The 21,430-nt window shown below is 39.8% G+C and overlaps 1 protein-coding gene across 1 annotated transcript; it reads left to right on the plus strand.

Annotated features, from left to right (window-relative positions):
* The first annotated feature begins 3,874 nt into the window (after positions 1–3,874).
* Positions 3,875–19,092, plus strand: LOC309711515 (uncharacterized protein). The gene is made up of 13 exons (XM_082541905.1): positions 3,875–4,080; positions 6,632–6,786; positions 7,394–7,514; positions 7,822–7,984; positions 8,153–8,345; positions 8,531–8,602; positions 11,660–11,765; positions 12,342–12,412; positions 12,493–14,521; positions 14,607–14,843; positions 14,915–14,962; positions 17,104–17,202; positions 18,497–19,092. The coding sequence occupies exons 3-13, from the start codon at positions 7,397–7,399 to the stop codon at positions 18,730–18,732; spliced, it is 3,372 nt and encodes a 1,123-aa protein (XP_082398031.1). The 5' UTR covers positions 3,875–4,080; positions 6,632–6,786; positions 7,394–7,396; the 3' UTR covers positions 18,733–19,092.
* Positions 19,093–21,430: the final 2,338 nt, after the last annotated feature.

A 21,430-nucleotide genomic window follows, 5' to 3' on the forward strand; every position in this document is an offset into this window, starting at 1 on the left:
GGTAAAAGGCTCCGCCCACTTCCTATCCATGTCTCACCATGCAACGACTACTGTGAATGGACTGGAGAAGTGTAGTGGCAGAGTCCTCCATCAGAAATAAGATATGTGTGTTGACTTTTTATTCTCCCTCAAAAATATTATGCCATGACGTGGCCCAGAGCAGCTCTGCTAACAGGTTATGGGCCCAGCACGCTTCCGCTGCGCAAGTTACCGGCAGGTGTTAAAAGTTTGGCACGATTGAGTGAGTAAGCGTTTTTGTGCATCATGAGCAGACGCACGGCAGAGTCGGGCAGTCGATATTCCCGTTTGCAATTTGATGGAGATGAAAGGAAATATGAGATATGGGAAACGAAGTTCCTTGGTCATCTCAGACTACAAGGTTTGAAAGATGTCATCTTAAAGGCTGAGGGTGATGAAGAAGCCGATGGTGAAGATGATGACAAAAATGCAGAAGCATATGCAGAGTTGATACAATTTCTGGATGACAAAAGTTTATCGTTAGTTATGAGAGATGCAGTTGATGACGGACGGAAGGCCCTAAAAATTTTGAGAGGTCATTATGCAGGAGTGGGCAAGCCAAGGATCATAAGTCTGTACACCGAACTCACTTCTCTCACAAATGAAAAGAATGAAAGTGTGACGGACTATATTATCCGAGCAGAAGCAATTATCACAGCGTTAAAAAATGCGGGTGAGTCACTAACTGATGGACTTCTGATCGCAATGATAATGAAAGGTCTACCAGAGACGTTTAAACCCCTGATTGTGCACGTTACACAGAGTGAAGCAAAAATCACATTTTCAGATTTTAAAGTAAAACTCAGAAGTTATGAAGAAACCGAGCGAATGCGTGTGGCTATAACTAATGACAACGTAATGAGGACAAAAGTGCAATCAGACCAGGATTCTACTTCATGGCGAGCAGATGACCGAAGATCAAAGAATAATGAGATTGTGTGTTTTAAATTTTCGACTAAAGGGACACACTGCAAGAACGTGCCGATCTAGAGTATGGTGCAGTTTTTGCCGGAGTAGTACACACAAAGATGCGACCTGTAGAAGGAAGCTAAGACGGGATGAAGCGAGAGGGGTCGTGGAGAAGGACTACGCGTTCAAGACGGGCTCCAAACCCCAGAGGGTCCCGGACGGCGGCCAAGAGATGCTGAATAACCAGCTATTGGTGGATACGGGAGCGACGTCACATATCTTCACGAAGATCGAGAGTTTTAAGACTTTTGATGACACATTTCAACCCGAGGCTCATTGTGTAGAGTTGGCTGACGGAAGGCGGAGCAGAGGAGCTGCAAAGCGGCGAGGAGATGCTGAGATAAGTATGATCGACAGTAAAGGACGCAGCCACAAGGTAACATTGAAACAAGCACTCTACATTCCATCGTTCCCACAGGACATTTTGTCAGTAAAAGCAGCTACTAGTAACGGAGCCACTGTGGTTTTCAAACACGGGGACAGTTTTCTTAAACATGTTGATGGAACAAAATTCCCTATATATGAACACGAGAGACTGTTCTTTATAAACACTGTGCAAGAGTTTGAAGATAAATGTAATGGATGTTTTGATATGCAAACGTGGCATGAAATCCTAGGACACTGTAATTATGAGGATGTTCAAAATCTGCAAAATGTCGTTGATGGAATGGAAATTAAGGGTAAAATCAACAAAAATATGCAATGTGAAGCCTGTATACAAGGGAAGTTTATTCAAACTAGGAACCGAGAACCGGATGAAAAGGCCAGGGCAGCATTAGAGTTGGTACATACGGATTTGGCTGGTCCGATTACGCCAAACTCTAAAGAAGGGTTTAAGTTTGTTTTGTCGTTTGTTGATGATTATTCAGGTGCAACATTTGTATATAATCTGAAACACAAAAGTGATACAACTCAAGCAACTGAAAGATTTATTGCAGATGTGGCGTCATATGGGAAAATCAAGTGCATTCGTTCTGATAATGGAACTGAATTTACAAGCAGTCAGTTCAGAGATTTATTAAGTAGACACGGCATTAGGCAGGAAACTTCGGCGCCATATTCGCCTCATCAAAACCGAACAGCAGAGAGGAACTGGCGTACACTTTTTGACATGGCGAGATGCATGTTAGTTGAGAGCGAATTGCCAAAGTCTTTATGGCCATATGCAGTACAAACCGCGGGAGTGATTAGGAACCGATGTTTTAACAAACGCACAGGTCAGACAGCGTATAAGATGTTAACTGGAAAAAGACCTGATCTTTCTAGAATGAAAAAATTCGGATCATTGTGCTATGCTTATAAACAAAATAGGGGAAAGCTGGATCCAAGATGCGACAAAGGTGTTTTCTTGGGATATGACAAAAATAGTCCAGCATATTTGATCTATTTCCCAAAAACCGGGAAGGTTGAAAAGCACAGATTGATAAAAATACTAAATCCCGCGACAATGGATCAACAAACACAGAGTGATCAGATGTATGAAGATGAGGTTTATGAATCCAGAAAAGATGGTGAACCCAAACAGACGAAGGATGAGGACATTCCAGATGGTAGTGAAAGCAGTCAAACTGAGTCCGAGGTTAAAACTGAGGATAAAGTAGATGCTGGAGCTACACGTTATCCATCCAGAATCAGAAAGAGACCTGATTATTTGAGTGATTATATCACGGATGTGAAAGAGTGTGAAAATGAACAGATGCAAACTAGTGTTGATTATTGCTACAGATTGTTGTGTGAAATACCCACATCATTTAGTGAAGCTATTGTGTCAAGTGAGTCAAAAGAATGGGAAAAAGCGATGAATGAAGAAATTCAATCCCTTAAGGAGAATGACACATTTACTTTAACCACTTTACCAGAGGGTAAGAAAGCAGTGGGGGGTAAATGGGTTTATGCCGTTAAAAAGAACTCAGACGGATCAGACAGATATAAAGCTCGATTTGTGGCTAAAGGTTTTAGTCAAACAAAAGGAGTTGATTATGAGGAGACTTTTTCACCGACTGCTAATTTATCGAGTGTGAGAGTTTTGATGCAGAAAGTGGTTCAGGATGATATGTTGGTTCACCAGATGGATGTAAAAACCGCCTATCTACACGCACCAATAAATGAAGAAATATATATACAACAACCAGAAGGTTTTGAGACAGAATCAAGTGAGACTAATAAACTGGTGTATAGACTAAAGAAATCACTTTATGGGCTGAAGCAATCGGGTCGTAACTGGAACCAAACCTTACATGACTATATTTGACACAGAGTTCACTCACATGAATTTCACTCACATGTGCTGTAGAAGTGATTTGATTTGAGAGTTCAAACTCACTGCTGTAATGGCTTATGATGATTAATATAATAACTATAATATTGGCCATATCATATTTACACTGACTTTAGTCTCATGAACAACATTAGCTAATTGTTATTTACTAGCTAATCTTAAATGACTGCAGTACAAATATGAAGGCCAACAATCATGTTTTACAGTCCTGTGGTCTCAGCCTCAGATACTTATTAAATCACACAAAGCTCGTGTAGAAACAAACACACAAACAAAATATGTTCTCTTTCATTTCTGTCAAACAAAACTGTATGAAACGTTTCCAGCGATTGGTGTTATGGTTGCTAGGCAACCTGGGCAGCGCGATGGAGGCTAGACCGTCCCATTTCACAAGCCTCTTACTTCCGGCCTTAGCGGTCTTTGAGTACGCAGCCTTTGAGGATCGTTGAGGCTGCGTACTTTAAGGCTGCAGACCCTGAATTGGGATACAGCCTTTGTCTCATGTCAGTGTTTTCAGTTTTGCTTCCTTGGTCTCGTTAGCCCTGATGTTTCCAACCAGTGTTCACCTCCTGCCTCTCATTCCCCTCGTTATTCCCTGTGTATTTTAGCCCTGTATTTTCTGTGCTCCCTGTCGCGTCGTAAACGGCACTAATCCTGTGCTGTGTGTCTCCCCGTGGATTAGTTTTGTATTGTCTCTTATTTTCCAACCAGCAATAAAGCTGCCGTTTTTGAGTTTCACTCCAGTCTTCCGAGAGTCTGCATTTTGGGTCCTTTTCCTCGTTCCTGCCTGCACACAGCTGAACTATGACATTTAGGTATGTAGACATGGTCTACATACATACCTGCATGTTAGACCTAATCCCGAACCAAACTATTTAAAGCGGTATTTCCTTTAATTGTTGCTCCAGTTTTGGATATAATGAATTTATTTTTAGAAAATGGATACGTACCATAGGATTTTAAGGTTGCTGTAATTAAACCTCTATTTAAGAAACCCTCTTTTAATCAAGACAACTTAATGAACTATAGACCTATATCTAATCTTCCCTTCATATCTAAAATTCTTGAGGTAATAGTTGCCAATCAGGTGTGTTAGCACTTAAACAATAACGACCTGTTTGAAGAGTTTCAATCTGGCTTTAGAGCTCATCATAGCACTGAAACAGCTCTGGTGAAAGTTACTAATGATATTCTCATGGCCTCAGATAATGGACTGGTGACCATTCTGGTTCTACTGGACCTCAGTGCTGTTTTTGACACATTCAATCACAATATTCTCATAGAAAGGTTTGAAAATGTTGCAGGGATCAAAGGAACAGCACTAGGCTGGTTTAAATCTTACTTGTCCAACAGACTCAAGGTTTGTTTACGTAAATGATAAATCCTCTTCAACCTCTATGGTTACTTGTGGCGTACACCACAGGGTTCTGTACTTGGACTGATCCTTTTTACTATATATATGTTCCCTATTGGTAAAATCATTAGACAGCATGGGATAAATTTCCATAGCTATGCACACCTAAATCCTGATGAACCTAATCAGTTATAAAGATTACGGGCATGCTTGGAAGACATAAAAACCTGGATGTCTTCAAACTTCCTCCTTTTGAATTCCGACAAGACAGAAGTTGTCTTTGGACCAGAAGCTCAGAAAAACAAATTACTTGGTCAGTCCCTTCATCTGGATGGCATTAAATTAGCCTCCAGTAATAAAGCAAAGAACCTCTGTGTTATTTTTTGACAAAGACATGTCATTTAGATCTGACATGAAAGAGGTTTCTAGGGTCTCCTCCTTCCACCTCCGTAATATTGCTAAAATTAGAAACATCCCATCCAGGAGTGATGCTGAAAAACTAGTTGATGCCTTTGTTACTTCAAGGCTGCATTACTATAACTCTTAACTATCAGGAAGTCCACATAATGCAACTAAAAGTCTTCAGCTGATCCAAAATGCTGCAGCCAGGGTTCTGATGAATATCAAAAGAACAGATGACATCTCCTCCCGTGTTTTAAATGCACTTTAGAACAGCACGCAGCAACACTACATATGAGCGAGCGGAGGGAGGCATGGGGTCTTCACAGAGCCCCACTCTCTGCCAGCCGTCAGGGCGGGGGGGCCTGAAGGTGGAATTGGCCATCTGATCGAGGCCTGGGTTGCAGCGGCCCCCTGCCACTGCGGAGCCGGGGACGGTCTGCTTGATTTCCACCTCAGGGAGGAGGGCAACATCTGGGTCTGGGTATGAGTTCCCCCTCCGGGGCAAGAATACCTGGACCTGGGATGTAGAGAATGTTTGGGGAGTGTGATTGTGTGTACAGTGTCCATTTATGTCTGTGTCCACGTTGGGTGAGGGCCGAGTGTTTGTGGTTGTGTGTATGAGGGTGGGAAGGTATGTTTGTGTCTGCCGTACACATCACCACAAACAACACCACAAGCAGAGCACAAGTTTTAAGCCAGCGTGGTGTGATTATAGATGCCGTGCAGGTGGGTCCATCTCACATGCAGCGGCATCGCAGAACACGCCCCGCCACATACCCTCTTCCCCCGACTAAGACCGAGGAGCCACCTCCCCCCCCCCCTCCATGAGCAAGCGAGGGAATAGGCCTGGAGCATCAGCGCCCCAGCCCAGCCACGGGGAAGTGACTACCTGGGCGTTCGCCTGTAGATCTAGCGGCGCTGGTGACGAGGTGGTTCCAGGGACCGCCCACGCTTCCAGCGGCACCCCCATCCCGCTAGCGCACCAGCCTGTGGCTCACCTGAGCCGGTCGTTCCCTCGCGCTGTCCAACAATTACAATAATTATACGGTTGCTGTAACAGATTGTAGATACAATGCAGGTGAGTCCATCTCACCTGCAGCAGCATCCCAGACCAGCCACAATAATAAAGATTTTTCTATTTCATTATAAACTTTGTCCTAATTATGTCATGAGTTTTTACTATTTAAAAAGAAAAAGAAAGCATCACAAAAACACTTAAGGTCATGAAAATTAATTGTATTGCTGCAATACTTAAATATCTGTGGTCTAATCTATTTTTATTCACCAATCTCATTGTAGCAATAATATGCCTTTTTGGTCCAAGTTAATTATTTGAATTTTAAAACTCTTTTAGCCAAATAACTTTGAAGTTGTTACTAAAACTCATCATCCCCATTTACTACTTTTGTTTCATTCTTTAAAAATTTAGAAGCATAAATATCAGTCTTTTGGAAAAATTACATTTTATACAGTATTATTAAGTCTACATATTCCAAGTGAGTTATGTCAGAATGCACTAGAGCAATTTAACTCTATTACATCATAGCATTCTATTTGCAAGAATCCCAGTGTTAATCCACTGTTCTTGGCCAATGATATCCACTCCTCAGCACTATGGGGGCGCTAATGTACATCTACGCTGGTTGCCAACCACCATGAACATTTAAAGAGCAGAAGAAGAAGAAGAGGACACTAAAGAGTTCAGGTGCACGACATGAGGATTTAATGAGACAGCTTTTATCTTACTGCTTTCGTGGAAGATCAGGTGAGAACCATACAAATTCCCTTACACATGATGTTTATATAAATATATTCATCCAATAAAGCAAAGTAATATAGGTTATTATATTACGTTCCGATACACCAAAGCATCTAATTTTTGACAGTTTAGCTAGCCAGCATGCTAGTAGCAAAAGTTTGACATTCTGTTGCTGTTGGTTTGATTAATTTTGGTTTTAGCATCACAAAACTTGTGGTTTTAAAACTAGTGAGATCTGTTTTCAGAAAATATTTTACAAATGAAACAAAAACTGTAGGACAAATATGCTTATTGTTCAACCATACTAAATCATTATTTTAATTTATAACTTTAAGAAATATAAAAGGTTAAGGAAATGTGGATATGAAAATTAACTCATTAAGATTTGCAGTAACCTTAGACCAAATAAAATATACGAAACAGAACTTCCACAGGTAGGGCATGCAGCCTCTGACACACAGTGATACAAGATAGGAGGAACACAGATATTTGGAACCTTTAGGGGAGCTCTCCCCAACATAAATAGATTTTTCGATCTGTTTATTTCTATGTCTACATACATTTTGTAGTATAATGTGTTATTTCTAAAGTCATTAATACCTGATCTTTGCAGGGGATGGCGGCAACAAGGCCACGGAGAGCTAAAATAAATCCCATACAAGATGCTAGGTATTACTGCTCCTTAGGTGAAGACAAGGCAGGATTTGATGTGAGGTATATTGATTCATTTAAAGGTGAGTTGATTCCAAAGAATGCAGTCAGCTTCTCAAAATAGAAATTTTTATGTTTTTTGTAGTTTTTTTGTAGCATACCATGCATGAGAAAATTAATAATCACGAATATAATTATACTTGTTTTATTATTATTATTATTATATTTCTATTTTTTCCTTGTCTTTCCCCAAGGAATTATGAACATGTTACATGTTCCAAAATAAATAATACAATATAATCAAATAAAAAACATATTTAAAAACAAGAAGGATTTTAATTAAATGGTTTATAGTTTATTGCCCAATTTGTTTTTGATGTGTGTCTTTAGGTCGCGGTGTGTTCAGCTGTCGGTCATTTCAAAAGGGAGATTTTCTTTTTGAGTACAGAGGACAAATCATAACTAAAGAGGAACAAGAAAACCGAATGAAACTTTACCATGATGCACTCAAGGTTTTCATATTTGATTTCAAGTTCAATGGAAAACAGTTATGGTATGTAACTGCTTTGATAAAGGATAAAATACATGAGGTTTACAAATTATAATATTCAAATAATATTTTGAATTGAATATTAAAATGTTATTCAGACGTTCTACAACCTAATATACTTAATGACTTTCTTTACAGAGTGTAATTGTTATTGTATACTTTTTGTTTTAGTGTTGATGCTACCAGAGAGGACGGCTCACTTGGCAGACTTGTAAATGACGATAATGTGAATCCAAACAGTAAAATGACAGTTACCAGAGTGGATGGAAGGCCCCATCTCTGTTTGTTTGCAATCAAAGATATTGGTCCAGGAGAAGAAATCACCTATAACTATGGTGATTCCAACTGGCCATGGAGAAGCAAGGTATAATGTAAATAGTACAGTATAAGTATAAATAGTATTAAATGAATAAAGGCTATACTGAAAAGTATGCATACACACACGGGTCCTGTGTAATACTCAACTGGACAGGTCCAGACATTAGGAGGACTGTATTCATCTTGGCTAGACCCAAAGACTGCCATTCATTATTCATGCTTCTTCCTTAGAAATCCAACATGGTGGCATCTCAGGCTGTGGATGAGATTGCAGCCAGTTCCTCTCCTAACGACGCAACAAAGGTAAATTGGAGTTTCAGTGTCAGATTGTTTTAGTTGTAGACTGAGGTGCTAGTTATTAGGCAGTATTGAGGTATGTGGGTCCTTGGTTATCTTGACCAAGTAAGATGCACGCATTAGGAGGACTGAGATTTGAAACAGGAAGTATAAACAACTGAGTTCTACCTACAAGTGCGCCCACACACACGGGTCCTGTGTATTACTCAACTGGACAGGTCCAGACATTAGGAGGACCGAGTTTCGAAATGAATTCAGATCAATGAGAGTTACTCTGGCAATTGTGCATACACACACGGGTCCTGTGTATTACTCAACTGGACAGGTCCAGACATTAGGAGGACTGTATTCATCTTGGCTAGACCCAAAGACTGCCATTCATTATTCATGCTTCTTCCTTAGAAATCCAACATGGTGCCATCTCAGGCTGTGGATGAGAATGCAGCCAGTTCCTCTCCTAACGACACAACAAAGGTAAATTGGAGTTTCAGTGTCAGATTGTTTTAGTTGTAGACTGAGGTGCTAGTTATTAGGCAGTATTGAGGTATGTGGGTCCTTGGTTATCTTGACCAAGTAAGATGCACGCATTAGGAGGACTGAGATTTGAAACAGGAAGTATAAACAACTGAGTTCTACCTACAAGTGCGCCCACACACACGGGTCCTGTGTATTACTCAACTGGACAGGTCCAGACATTAGGAGGACTGAGTTTAGAAATGAATTCAGATCAATGAGAGTTACTCTGGCAATTGTGCATACACACACGGGTCCTGTGTATTACTCAACTGGACAGGTCCAGACATTAGGAGGACTGTATTCATCTTGGCTAGACCCAAAGACTGCCATTCATTATTCACGCTTCTTCCTTAGAAATCCAACATGGTGCCATCTCAGGCTGTGGATGAGAATGCAGCCAGTTCCTCTCCTAACGACGCAACAAAGGTAAATTGGAGTTTCAGTGTCAGATTGTTTTAGTTGTAGACTGAGGTGCTAGTTATTAGGCAGTATTGAGGTATGTGGGTCCTTGGTTATCTTGACCAAGTAAGATGCACGCATTAGGAGGACTGAGATTTGAAACAGGAAGTATAAACAACTGAGTTCTACCTACAAGTGCGCCCACACACACGGGTCCTGTGTATTACTCAACTGGACAGGTCCAGACATTAGGAGGACTGAGTTTAGAAATGAATTCAGATCAATGAGAGTTACTCTGGCAATTGTGCATACACACACGGGTCCTGTGTATTACTCAACTGGACAGGTCCAGACATTAGGAGGACTGTATTCATCTTGGCTAGACCCAAAGACTGCCATTCATTATTCACGCTTCTTCCTTAGAAATCCAACATGGTGCCATCTCAGGCTGTGGATGAGAATGCAGCCAGTTCCTCTCCTAACGACGCAACAAAGGTAAATTGGAATTTCAGTGTCAGATTGTTTTAGTTGTAGACTGAGGTGCTAGTTATTAGGCAGTATTGAGGTATGTGGGTCCTTGGTTATCTTGACCAAGTAAGATGCACGCATTAGGAGGACTGAGATTTGAAACAGGAAGTATAAACAACTGAGTTCTACCTACAAGTGCGCCCACACACACGGGTCCTGTGTATTACTCAACTGGACAGGTCCAGACATTAGGAGGACTGAGTTTAGAAATGAATTCAGATCAATGAGAGTTACTCTGGCAATTGTGCATACACACACGGGTCCTGTGTAATACTCAACTGGACAGGTCCAGACATTAGGAGGACTGTATTCATCTTGGCTAGACCCAAAGACTGCCATTCATTATTCACGCTTCTTCTTTAGAAATCCAACATGGTGCCATCTCAGGCTGTGGATGAGAATGCAGCCAGTTCCTCTCCTAACGACGCAACAAAGGTAAATTGGAGTTTCAGTGTCAGATTGTTTTAGTTGTAGACTGAGGTGCTAGTTATTAGGCAGTATTGAGGTATGTGGGTCCTTGGTTATCTTGACCAAGTAAGATGCACGCATTAGGAGGACTGAGATTTGAAACAGGAAGTATAAACAACTGAGTTCTACCTACAAGTGCGCCCACACACACGGGTCCTGTGTATTACTCAACTGGACAGGTCCAGACATTAGGAGGACTGTATTCATCTTGGCTAGACCCAAAGACTGCCATTCATTATTCACGCTTCTTCTTTAGAAATCCAACATGGTGCCATCTCAGGCTGTGGATGAGAATGCAGCCAGTTCCTCTCCTAACGACGCAACAAAGGTAAATTGGAGTTTCAGTGTCAGATTGTTTTAGTTGTAGACTGAGGTGCTAGTTATTAGGCAGTATTGAGGTATGTGGGTCCTTGGTTATCTTGACCAAGTAAGATGCACGCATTAGGAGGACTGAGATTTGAAACAAGAAGTATGAAACCCCAACCCTAAATCTGGTTTGCATAAAGACGTAGTTCTCGGCTTGGTTGAAATGAACTCTGATGTAGTTAGATCGCATATTTGAATTTCAGCTGATCAAGGAGCAAGAATGAAGCTTACTATAGGAAGGAGCATGTAAATACAACCGAAACAATCGCTAAACTCTTTCCTGTTAATGCTAAGCACATTTATGTAACATTGTTGTGTAAAGGCCATCCGTTATGTCTTGATGGATTCATGACTTCATGATTTAATTATACTTTTTTACACTCCCAGTCAAAACTTTGGACACATCTTCTCATTTCAGAAAGAACAAATTGTAAGTCTAATCTTTTTTGGGTGTTGTGGGTCCACAATGAATTTTCTTTTCATTGTGGTTTTGTAATATATACCATAATATAAAACCTAGAAGAAAAAATTGTTTTGAAAATTGATCTATATACAGCAGGTATTTTTCCCTTTAAATTTTGCATTGCAAAAGTTACAAAAATTGATTTAATAGTTTTAGTAACACTTGAACATGTTTTTTTTTTTTTTTTTTTTTTTTCTTCCGTCCTTAACTCCTTTTTAAAGAGGAACCAAAACAACTATTTGGTTGTGATATTTTACATCACAAAAGTATGAATTTTGTTTTTGATTACACTGGTTTTTTTTTTGTTTTTTTTTACCAAACAGGACTGCGATCATGATCTAGTCCCTGACGAAATGTCAAGTTTAGAAAAATGTTTTGCATGTGGAGGACCTTTTTCGCCTCTGAAATGGAGTGGTGTGAGATGTGAAGGTAATTATTTAATTATGGAAGGTTGGGTACATTAGAATATCTTAAATATGATCCATAAGGAACACTATAAAAACTAATCCATAAGTAAATATGATATATGTTCATAATGAACCTTTTACATCTGCACTTTTTACATATTTACTTACCATGTCATTATTAAAGCTGCTATACCCAATTTGCAAAAACAAGTTAGCTTAACATATTTTTTTTTTCATGTTCATAACAACATTTTAACAAAGCATAGCTATAAATGTTGTTTGGAGATTAAAGAAAAAAAAATGAAGTGGTTCTGTTGCATTTGTCTAAAACCATCAGCCAATAACATGGCTCAGTCCAGAAAAACGATAGAACAGTCTTTCCTGACTCCTTAAATTCTACATTAACATGGCTCCACCACACTATGCACTGGCCTGTTTAGCAGCAAAGCACACCAGGGGGTGTGGCCTATGGATAATATCCAATGGGAGGGGGGAGCCTTCTTGACTGTGTTTATGCTTCCATCTAGCCTGTTTTTTTAAATTGGGGAAAGCGGCTTTAACTACCTTTCTTTTATTAACTTAATTTTTCTCTGTCTAGTTTGCTACCAGTCCTGGCACAAAAGATGTTATGTTAGCCACAAGGTGAACCTCACTGAACCTCTTCCAGAGGTAAGTGTTTTTGCAGAATTATTCTCAGTAAAATATGTAAGGTAAACAAAGTCTTACTTTGTGTTTTTGATTGTTATTAGGTCTTTAGTGAAGATAGTTCAAGTGAGGGGGCTTCATCAGAAGAGGAATATGTGCCAGATTCTATAGCTGACTCAGACAGCTCATGGGACAACAAATCAGAGCCTTTAAATATAAGTTGCAAACAAGTACAGAACTCTGAGATCTCCAGCAGTCAATCTGCTTGCAAAACGAAAAGACCTCGCCTAGAAAGTTTTTTAGAGAGAGTAGGACAAAGAATTTCAGAAGATGCCGAATCAATATCTGAAGATGGAATTGGCACAAGACAGCTCGACGTATCAGGGGTTATTGCCACAGCAGAAAAGTCTGATGCTGAAGGCATTGTTGATGACTCTAATACTACGGCTGAAGATTCCTTAAAAACATCCTCCTCACTAAGAAACAAAACATACTGCTACATTTGTGGAAAACTACAGACAAAGTTTACACGTCATTTAAAAACTCATGAGAAATCACATGCAGATGTTGCTCGAGTTTTAAGTCTTCCCAAGAAGTCCAAAGACCGTTTGAAAATGCTTTCTAAGCTGCGAAACAAAGGAAACCACAGACATAACTCGGAGGTCATCGCAAGTGGGATTGGATCATTAAAAACCAGACGCACATCAAAAAAACCCTACAAAGGAAAAGACTATATTCACTGCATTTATTGCGAGGCATTATATCTTAAAAGAGATCTTTGGAGACATGTTCGTAAATGTTCTTCAAAACCAGTGGAGGCCAATTCAGAGGGGGGACGAAAAAAGGTCTTGTCCCTGGCCTGTATGAGTGAGTCAGCTCTGTGTCAGCAAGTTTCCCCCGGTGTTTGGAAGATATTAGCTGTCATGAAAGATGATGAAATAACTTCTACTGTGCGAAGTGACTTCTCTATTCTTCAGCTTGCTCAATCATTCTTTAACAAACATGGGAAAGATCCCACCAAATTTGACTACATTCGCCAGACACTCCGAGAATGTGGAAGACTTCTGCTCACACTTCGGAAAGAATGCTCAATACACACTTTTGAGGATGCTGTAAGACCTGCAAATTTCAATGTGGTTATCAAAGCTGTTAAGAAGGTGTGTGGGTATGATGAAGAAAAGAACTGCTACTCGACTCCAAGCCTTGCTTTAAAGTTGGGACACTCACTGCAGAAAGTCTGTGATATTATACATTGCAGAGCACTGATGGCAGAAGACAGTGCACTGATAAAGTCAACCCAGAGTTTCAAAACCCTTTATGCTACAAAGTGGTCAGAACTCATCTCCCATACTGCATTAACCACACTAAACGAGCGGCACTTCAACAAGCCTTCCACACTTCCTTTCACAGAAGATGTTCAGCGTCTTCATAGACATCTGGAGAAGACTACAGAACAAGCACTGAAGGACTTGGAAGAGCATAGTTCACCAAAATCATACAGTGAACTTTGTAAAGCTACCATGGCAAATGTAATACTATTTAACAGGAGAAGAGGGGGAGAAATTTCAAAGATGACACTGAATGGCTTCCAGGAGAGAGACACTAGTACCCTGCACAAGGATGTTGCAATTGGACTGACAAAATTTGAACTTTACCTTTGTCAACACTTCAGTCGTGTAGAATTGAGGGGTAAACGAGGACGCAAGGTTGCAGTGCTACTTTCACCAGACATGGTGAATGCCATAACACGGCTGACAGAGAAAAGACAAGACTGTGGTGTTCTGGCAGAAAACATATTCCTGTTTGCCAGACCTCATTGTCTGACTCCCTACAGAGGACAGGACTGTTTGAGGATTTATGCGACTGAATGTGGGGCTGAAAACCCTGAACACCTACGTTCAACGCAGTTGCGCAAACATGTCGCAACTTTGTCTCAGATCTTAAACCTCAAGAATCACGAGTTAGACCAAGTTGCCAACTTCCTAGGTCATGATATTCGTGTTCATCGCGAATATTATAGACTTCCAGAGGCTACTACCCAGCTTGCCAAAATATCCAAACTACTGATTGCCATGGAGAAAGGGTCTCTCAAAAGCCTTCAAGGCAAAACACTTGAAGAGATTGAAATCGAAGGTAAAGTGGTGTTAAGGTTAAGAATTATACACGTTTCCTGCACTATAACCTTATAATTCATTAAGACAATCTTTTATTTTGTTAGATAACCTACAGTTGACAGATTCAAGTGAAGAAAGTGAGGTCGGAGCGGAGTGTGAGGAGGTCGGAGCGGAGCGTGAGGAGGTCGGAGCGGAGCGTGAGGAGGTCGGAGCGGAGCGTGAGGAGGTCGGAGCGGAGCGTGAGGAGGTCGGAGCGGAGCGTGAGGAGGTCGGAGCGGAGCGTGAGGAGGTCGGAGCGGAGCGTGAGGTCAATGAAGGAAATCTTGTATATCCACAGATTGGTAAGTACAATGTGATTAGTCTCAACTTTGTTCAATTTATGAAATCACATGACTAATAGACTTTATTACAGATTCTATAGATACTAGAATGATGAAGAAAGTTGTCAAGGAACCTCCAGGTATGTGTTTGTCATCATTTATTGAAGCTTTTACCTTTGTAACTACTTCCTAGACACTTTTGCTATCTTTGCTATCTTTATGTAAAAAAAAAAAAAGATAATTCATTACTATCATTTTTCCAGTGATTTTTACCTTTGTCCAAATGGTAATTTAAAGAAAGTCAAGGATCTTTCTAAAGACCAGCTCAACAGAATAGAAAGGTCAGTTTTGGAGGATGGTCAGGTAGGAAATGCTAGTTTGAACAGGTGATTTTGAGCTGTGATTTAAAGTTCTAGAGAGAATCTAATGAGCAGAGGAAGTTCCAGAGGGTGCAATTAGCAGTGGCAAAGGATTGTACCCTCAGATTTATGATTTTGATGATGGGGGTAAGGAGGTTAGTGTTAGCAGTGTTGTGGGAGAGTGACAGTAAAGACAATCCCTCAGGGTGGCGGGGGCGAGGTTGTTGAAGGCTTAAAAGTTGATTAGGAGTTTGCACTCAATACTATAGTCAGTGTGCAGCCAGTAATGTTCTTTTTAGGATGTGGTGATATAGTCTCTAGAGTGAGTGCAGTAGAGTAAGGGGGCAGCAGAGTTCTTAATAGATTGCAGTTCTTGGAGGTGAGTTTGGGGAAAGCAAAGATGCTGGGATTCTTTTTGAGGGTGGAGAGAATGGATAGGATTAGGAAGAACAATATCATTGGGACTGCACATGTTGGAAAAAATGTCTACATTGTTCTACATTGGCCAGGTTGAGGTTGTGTTGGGCATGTGCAAACAAGGGACAGTGAGGAAGGTTTGTTGAAGGATGTTAGAAAGGAAGCTGCCCTGCAGGAGACAGAAGGAGATGAGATTAATCAAGAGAGATGAAAATAGTTGGTGTGTGGAGGGCTGATCTACTACTCTTTATTTACCTGGTTTGCGCTTCTGAAGTATTCCCTCTACGCTCTCATCCTCTTTCTACAGTAAATCAGTGGTGAGTGGAAAGTTGACCAGTCACCGGAGTAGTGATGGGTCGTTCGCGAACGAAATGGCTCTTAGAGCTGGTTCTTTGAAGTGAACGATGCGAGCCGGCTCCTTATTGGGAGCCGTGGATTTTTTTTTTTTACTTTCTCTTGCCCTCTCTCTCACTTTTTTCGCTGCACGTCAGCCTTGTGTTTGCGCTGAGTAGAGACGGGAGGGGCGCAAACAGAGCCTTGCGTTTGCACCCCTCCCGCCTCTGAGCAGAGGGAGGAGCTAGGGGCGGTAGTTACACTCGCAACAGCAGTAGCACACGAAAAGAGCAGCAGGGAGAGAGAGAGAAAGAGAGCCGGGAGCAACAACAAGAGACAATGTCGTCACATTAGAAAGGTGGAGTAAAGAAAATGAGTGACACCAAGAAAAGAAGCAAAATCTAGAACCATTTAAATTTTACTGACAATACATAGGCAGAGTGTAGAGTCTGCAAGAAAAGGATATCATATAGAGCACGGGCACCTGAAAACTGTCCACTCATCAGTGCGATGGGAAGATAAAACACAGTGAATTAAGTGTGATATAAGTGAAGCTGCCAGTGTGTCTACCCACTGAGCTGAGCACTGGGCACTTGGTATTTTTAAATTTAAAGTTTAAATTTTAAAAGTTAAATTGTAAATGGTAGGTTTTTGTATTTTATAATTTATTTTTTAAATTTTATGTGGAGTGAATAAATAAAAGCAGATTTATATAATGAACATATATACATAGAAAACACGTTTTTAAACATTAGTAATTCATTTTGTGCATAATTTTATATTGTTGTTAATAATAAATGAATGAAAGCAACAAAATAACCTGAAGAGCCGGTTCGGGAGCCGAAAGAGCCGGCTCTTTTTAGTGAGCCGAGCTGAGAGAGCCGGATCTCTAAAAAGAGCCGGAAATCCCATCACTACACCGGAGTCTTGTTTGGAGAAAAATTCAGCCTTGTATCTTTTAATATCAGCTGTAATAGCTCTAGCCATATTCCACATTCACATGTGTCACCTTAAACTAAAAGTCATAGTTGCGACTCTGGATTTATCTTAGAAACCATATTCAAGATTTCAAGGTCCATTAGTTGCTTGACCACATTCAGGAGCATTTGACATTACATTATAAGAGATTTAATACAACAAATATATGCTTACTGTTTTGTTTTGTTTTTCAGCACAAAGTAAAAATGGAGCGGGTAAGGTCATTGAACCCAACAGAATACTAAACAAGGAGATGAAGCCAAGCAGTAAGAAGAAAACAAATGAACAATCTGGTAAATGGTGACATGCATACAAAAGTCACTTAAGCACAAATGTAAACTTCATGCATTTTTGAACCCAGTTATCCACACCACCCAAGCCAGTATGGTGACTATGCTCATCTTTCTGCCAGGGACCGTACCATAATTCTACAACTTGGTTAGACAATTATATTAACCTACTTGGTAAGGTAAAACATAAATCACATTCAATGTGGAACAATACCTTGTATTAAGTAATGGGATAAATGTTTAAATTACTTTCCCTATGCCTGTTTTAATCTGTAATACATTTAAATACTTATCATTTTCAAAACAGCAATGCACCAAAACAATTAATAAACAAAGCAATGAGAACATATTATGATTTGGGTTTTTAATTTTGAGGATTCCTCAACCATTGGGCTTCTACATTATCTCCATACTCTGAACATCATCTTATTCCCATAGGCAGAATCTGGATAATATTGGAAAATTTGGGCTGGTTTGGCTAATTGTGGGCTGTAACCTGAACGTCTTGAAGAAAATTATGTTCACTGAAAAAACCTGAAGGCCCACCTCATGGTCAGGCAGGGTCCACCCTTGTTTTTAAATAAACATTTGAGTCAGACAGTTATATATGAAATGTTTGAGTATATGTTATACATTTCAAATTATTACAATATCATGCTATACATGTTTTTTGTTGTATAACGGTGTGTGTGGAATAAAATGCTCTCCATCCATAGTGATTTGCCATAGCTATTTATTGGAATTCTGACTTAATGTGGGCTACCTTTCAGAATTTTACATTTAAATAAATGTATTCATCCATTGTAATAAGTATTTAAACAGTCAGCATTACAGGATTTATACCAAAGAAACACTGTTACAACAAATTCACCTTAAAGGGGACATATTATGCAAAACCCACTTTTTTTTGTTGCTTTTGTATGTATATTTGGTTATGAATTGCCTCCCGACTCCTTAAGTGTAGGTTTTCAACAACTAAAAAAGGAGCTCTTTTAGGTCCCAGGTAGTGTATTTTGCACAATCCAGCATAATCACAGCCTCAGCACCTGTCCTCGTGGACAATGCAAAGGCCGTCTTTGGGCTGTGTAGACTAAACACTAACTGTTCTTAGCAGGGCTGTAAAACTAGTGTGTGCAGAACTCAATTCTTCGGCTTATTTGAAGGAAGCCGATTATCACCATTATATTTTTGCATCCTACAACCATGTCAACTCACACAATTGAGCATAATACGTCCCCTTTAATTTAAAAATTGTTTAAAAAGTAGTTTGTTTACATTTATTTTTTTCTGCTTCTAGCTTCTCTGGAAAATGCAAGGAGGGTCAAAAAGCATCCTTGGTCTCCCACGGAGGTTGCTGCGATAATGAAGTATTTTGGCGAACATATCAAAAAAGGAAAACTGGCCACTATTATCGAATGCCAGCAATGCAAAACTGCAGAAGATCCTGCTCTGGCTGGTCGTTCTATTCAAAACATCAGAGATTTTGTGAGGAATCGGGGCGTGTCGTTGAAGAAAAAAGAAAATCCTATGTAGAGGAGTCTACATAACTCCAAAGTACTTCTTGGAGGAGTTACAAAAGATATTTTGTATGTTTTGGTTTCTCATTTATTTATTTTAGAATTTTACTATTAGAAGATTGGTAAATTCATTTTGTTGACACTGTTTTAGTGCATCTGATCTAAGAGGACATATAATTTTATATTGCCAGTTATTTTCATTTCTGTTAACAAAACAATCCTGTTTTTGTAAAATGCACTCAATTTGTTCCTTTTATTCACCTGTTGCCCTTTTAATACACACAAAATACATGTTTGTGTATGTGTATGGCCTTTGTCCTGTTAATAAAGTTAGCCCTGACAATTACTGTTCATGTCAGGGGGAGGAGCCAAGTTACCTAATTAGTGTTGTCCTCTTATTACACCATGTTGTCAGGTTCTTATATTTTGAGTTCTGGTGTGTTTTTCACAATTTTGAAGTGAGATTTGTGTTGTACAACTCAAATGGGATTTTTAAAGATGCACTTCATCTATCTAGCACAAGCGGAAAGGGGGGTCCGTTTAGTGTTGCAAAAATCTTGTTTGAAAAAATTGTCCTTCCAATTCACCTTTACCAGTATGTGTGTGTGTGTGTGTGTGTGTGTGTGGTGGTAGTGGGGGGGGATCAAACAGAATAATCCACTAAGATCTACTCAGGTGCTCTCAAGCCATCTGAAAGACTCAGTCTCTCCAGCGTCTCCTGGGTCTGCTCTCGGGCCTCTTCATTCATTCATTGCTGGTGCCAGACAGATGAGGGGTACCCTGTGGCCGTAAAAGGATACAAATGGCGAACAACAATACTCAGGTAGGCTGTGGTGTGTAAATGTACTCAGGACTAAGTTTCACTCTGATGAATATTATAAGACAGGAACCAAGCAGGGGAACGCTGGAGGACTGCTGGAGGGAGAGAGGAGGTTAGTGCTGTTTCCAGTTGAGTATCAATTTGAGATTATTCTTTCATATTTTGAATTCTTCTACTACACAAGGACTTTCTTGGTTTGCAGATTCTGTTCCAGATCTAGCCAGAGAACACACTGGAAAGAGTACTAGGAGAGAAGACGAGAAGGAGAAGTCAAATCACAGAAAATACTAAAGTCAATAGCTCACAGCGATTACCGCAACAAAGGTGACAACAATCTGGCAGAGAGTGGAAGTTTCATCTGGCCTTTTTAGTCCTGGGAAATGAGTAGATGGGAGACAGGTGTGCTAACTGGAACTGGAACTTGCTGGAGCCATGCCACGAGCAACCTGAACCACTGATACAAGGCAGAATGAATCCATGCTTTCATGTTGTTTACGTCAAATTCTGACCCTGCCATTAGGAATACATCGGTGAGAAGTAGCCATTTGTTGTTATTAGATAAAGATACAAAAAACTGCATTTATCCTGTACTTGAGAATTCTTCTGCCACAGCTGATAGAAAATTAAGATACACATGAGAAACATAACAAATGGTTTAAATAAGTAGAATGGCATATATCTCAAATATCTAACATGTATCTAACAAATATCCTAATAAGGTAAAAACCTGAAATCTGAAATTGACACAAGTACAATAAAGTTAAATAAGTATAAATTAAAGTAAAATTTTACAAAATCAATGTGCTAAAGCATTAAAACAAAAAGTTACCCAATAGCAGGTTTAAAGGAGTTTTTTGAAAAGAGAATAAGGAAAACAAACAAGTTAGACAACATTAAAGTGCAGTAGTATAACAGTGTGAAAGGTAGTAAATAGTGCCGTGCAATAATGTGTTTCGGTTGGTGTTAAATGTTGTGTGAGTTCAAATATACTGATAACAGATCATTCTCTGCTGGACAGATGTGTTGCACCGTAGAGCTGAAGTCATCATGAAGCATTAAAGTGAGTGTTACATTTTCTCAAAGATGTCTGTTCTTCTCTTTGCAAACCTGCTAGCCATTAGAAAGAAGGCAGATTTTTTTTTATTAGCAATATTAGGTTGTTAAACTGCACATCTTTACTTGTTTTGAAGCTGCACTTTTTTTTAGATAGCCAGCAGGGGGCGACTATTCTGATTGCAAAAAGCTTTTGGGGTTTTTTTTGTTGTTTTTTTTAACAGCCTTACTGCTAGGGGTGGGTTTTGATTATCGATTTATCGATTAAAAAATCCTGAATCGATTTTTAAATATAAATTTATTTTGCACGAAACGCCAGAATCTCAGGTTAAACCTCACAAAATTTCAACAACCACCAAACAGCTAAAACAGTAAATGAGAGCAGGTACACGGATTCTGCACAAAGACATAAACACAAAGCGCGGACCCGCCGATGCATCAGAATCAGTGAGATGTGACTTTCTCACCCGACGGCACGGACACGGTCGAGGCTGAAAGCCGACAGCTCGCTGATTCTGAAGCTGCAGGTTTTATTTATCTCCAAACAATATTGACCGAACCAGCAGCAAAAGAAGATCCAAACTATGCTTCACATAAACATCATCATGAATTCCCTCTGACTTTTGCTGTTTTGCTTCCACCATGCCTCTCTCTCTCTCTCTCTCATCTAAAAATCTGTTTTCTTCATTATTCGCTTGCTTGTTACGCACAAGTCTACCGTTGTTTACAGCGCTGTCGGACGCTGTTTTTTTCCTTTTACTTACTTCCGAAAAGAAAACCTCATTTCTGCTGTTCAATACTGAACAAATGTAAACTTTAAATTATGCAAAACTGTGTCTCT

This window comes from Aulonocara stuartgranti (assembly GCF_965226115.1).
Source record: "Aulonocara stuartgranti genome assembly, chromosome: 7".
In the NCBI taxonomy this organism is placed as follows: domain Eukaryota; kingdom Metazoa; phylum Chordata; class Actinopteri; order Cichliformes; family Cichlidae; genus Aulonocara; species Aulonocara stuartgranti.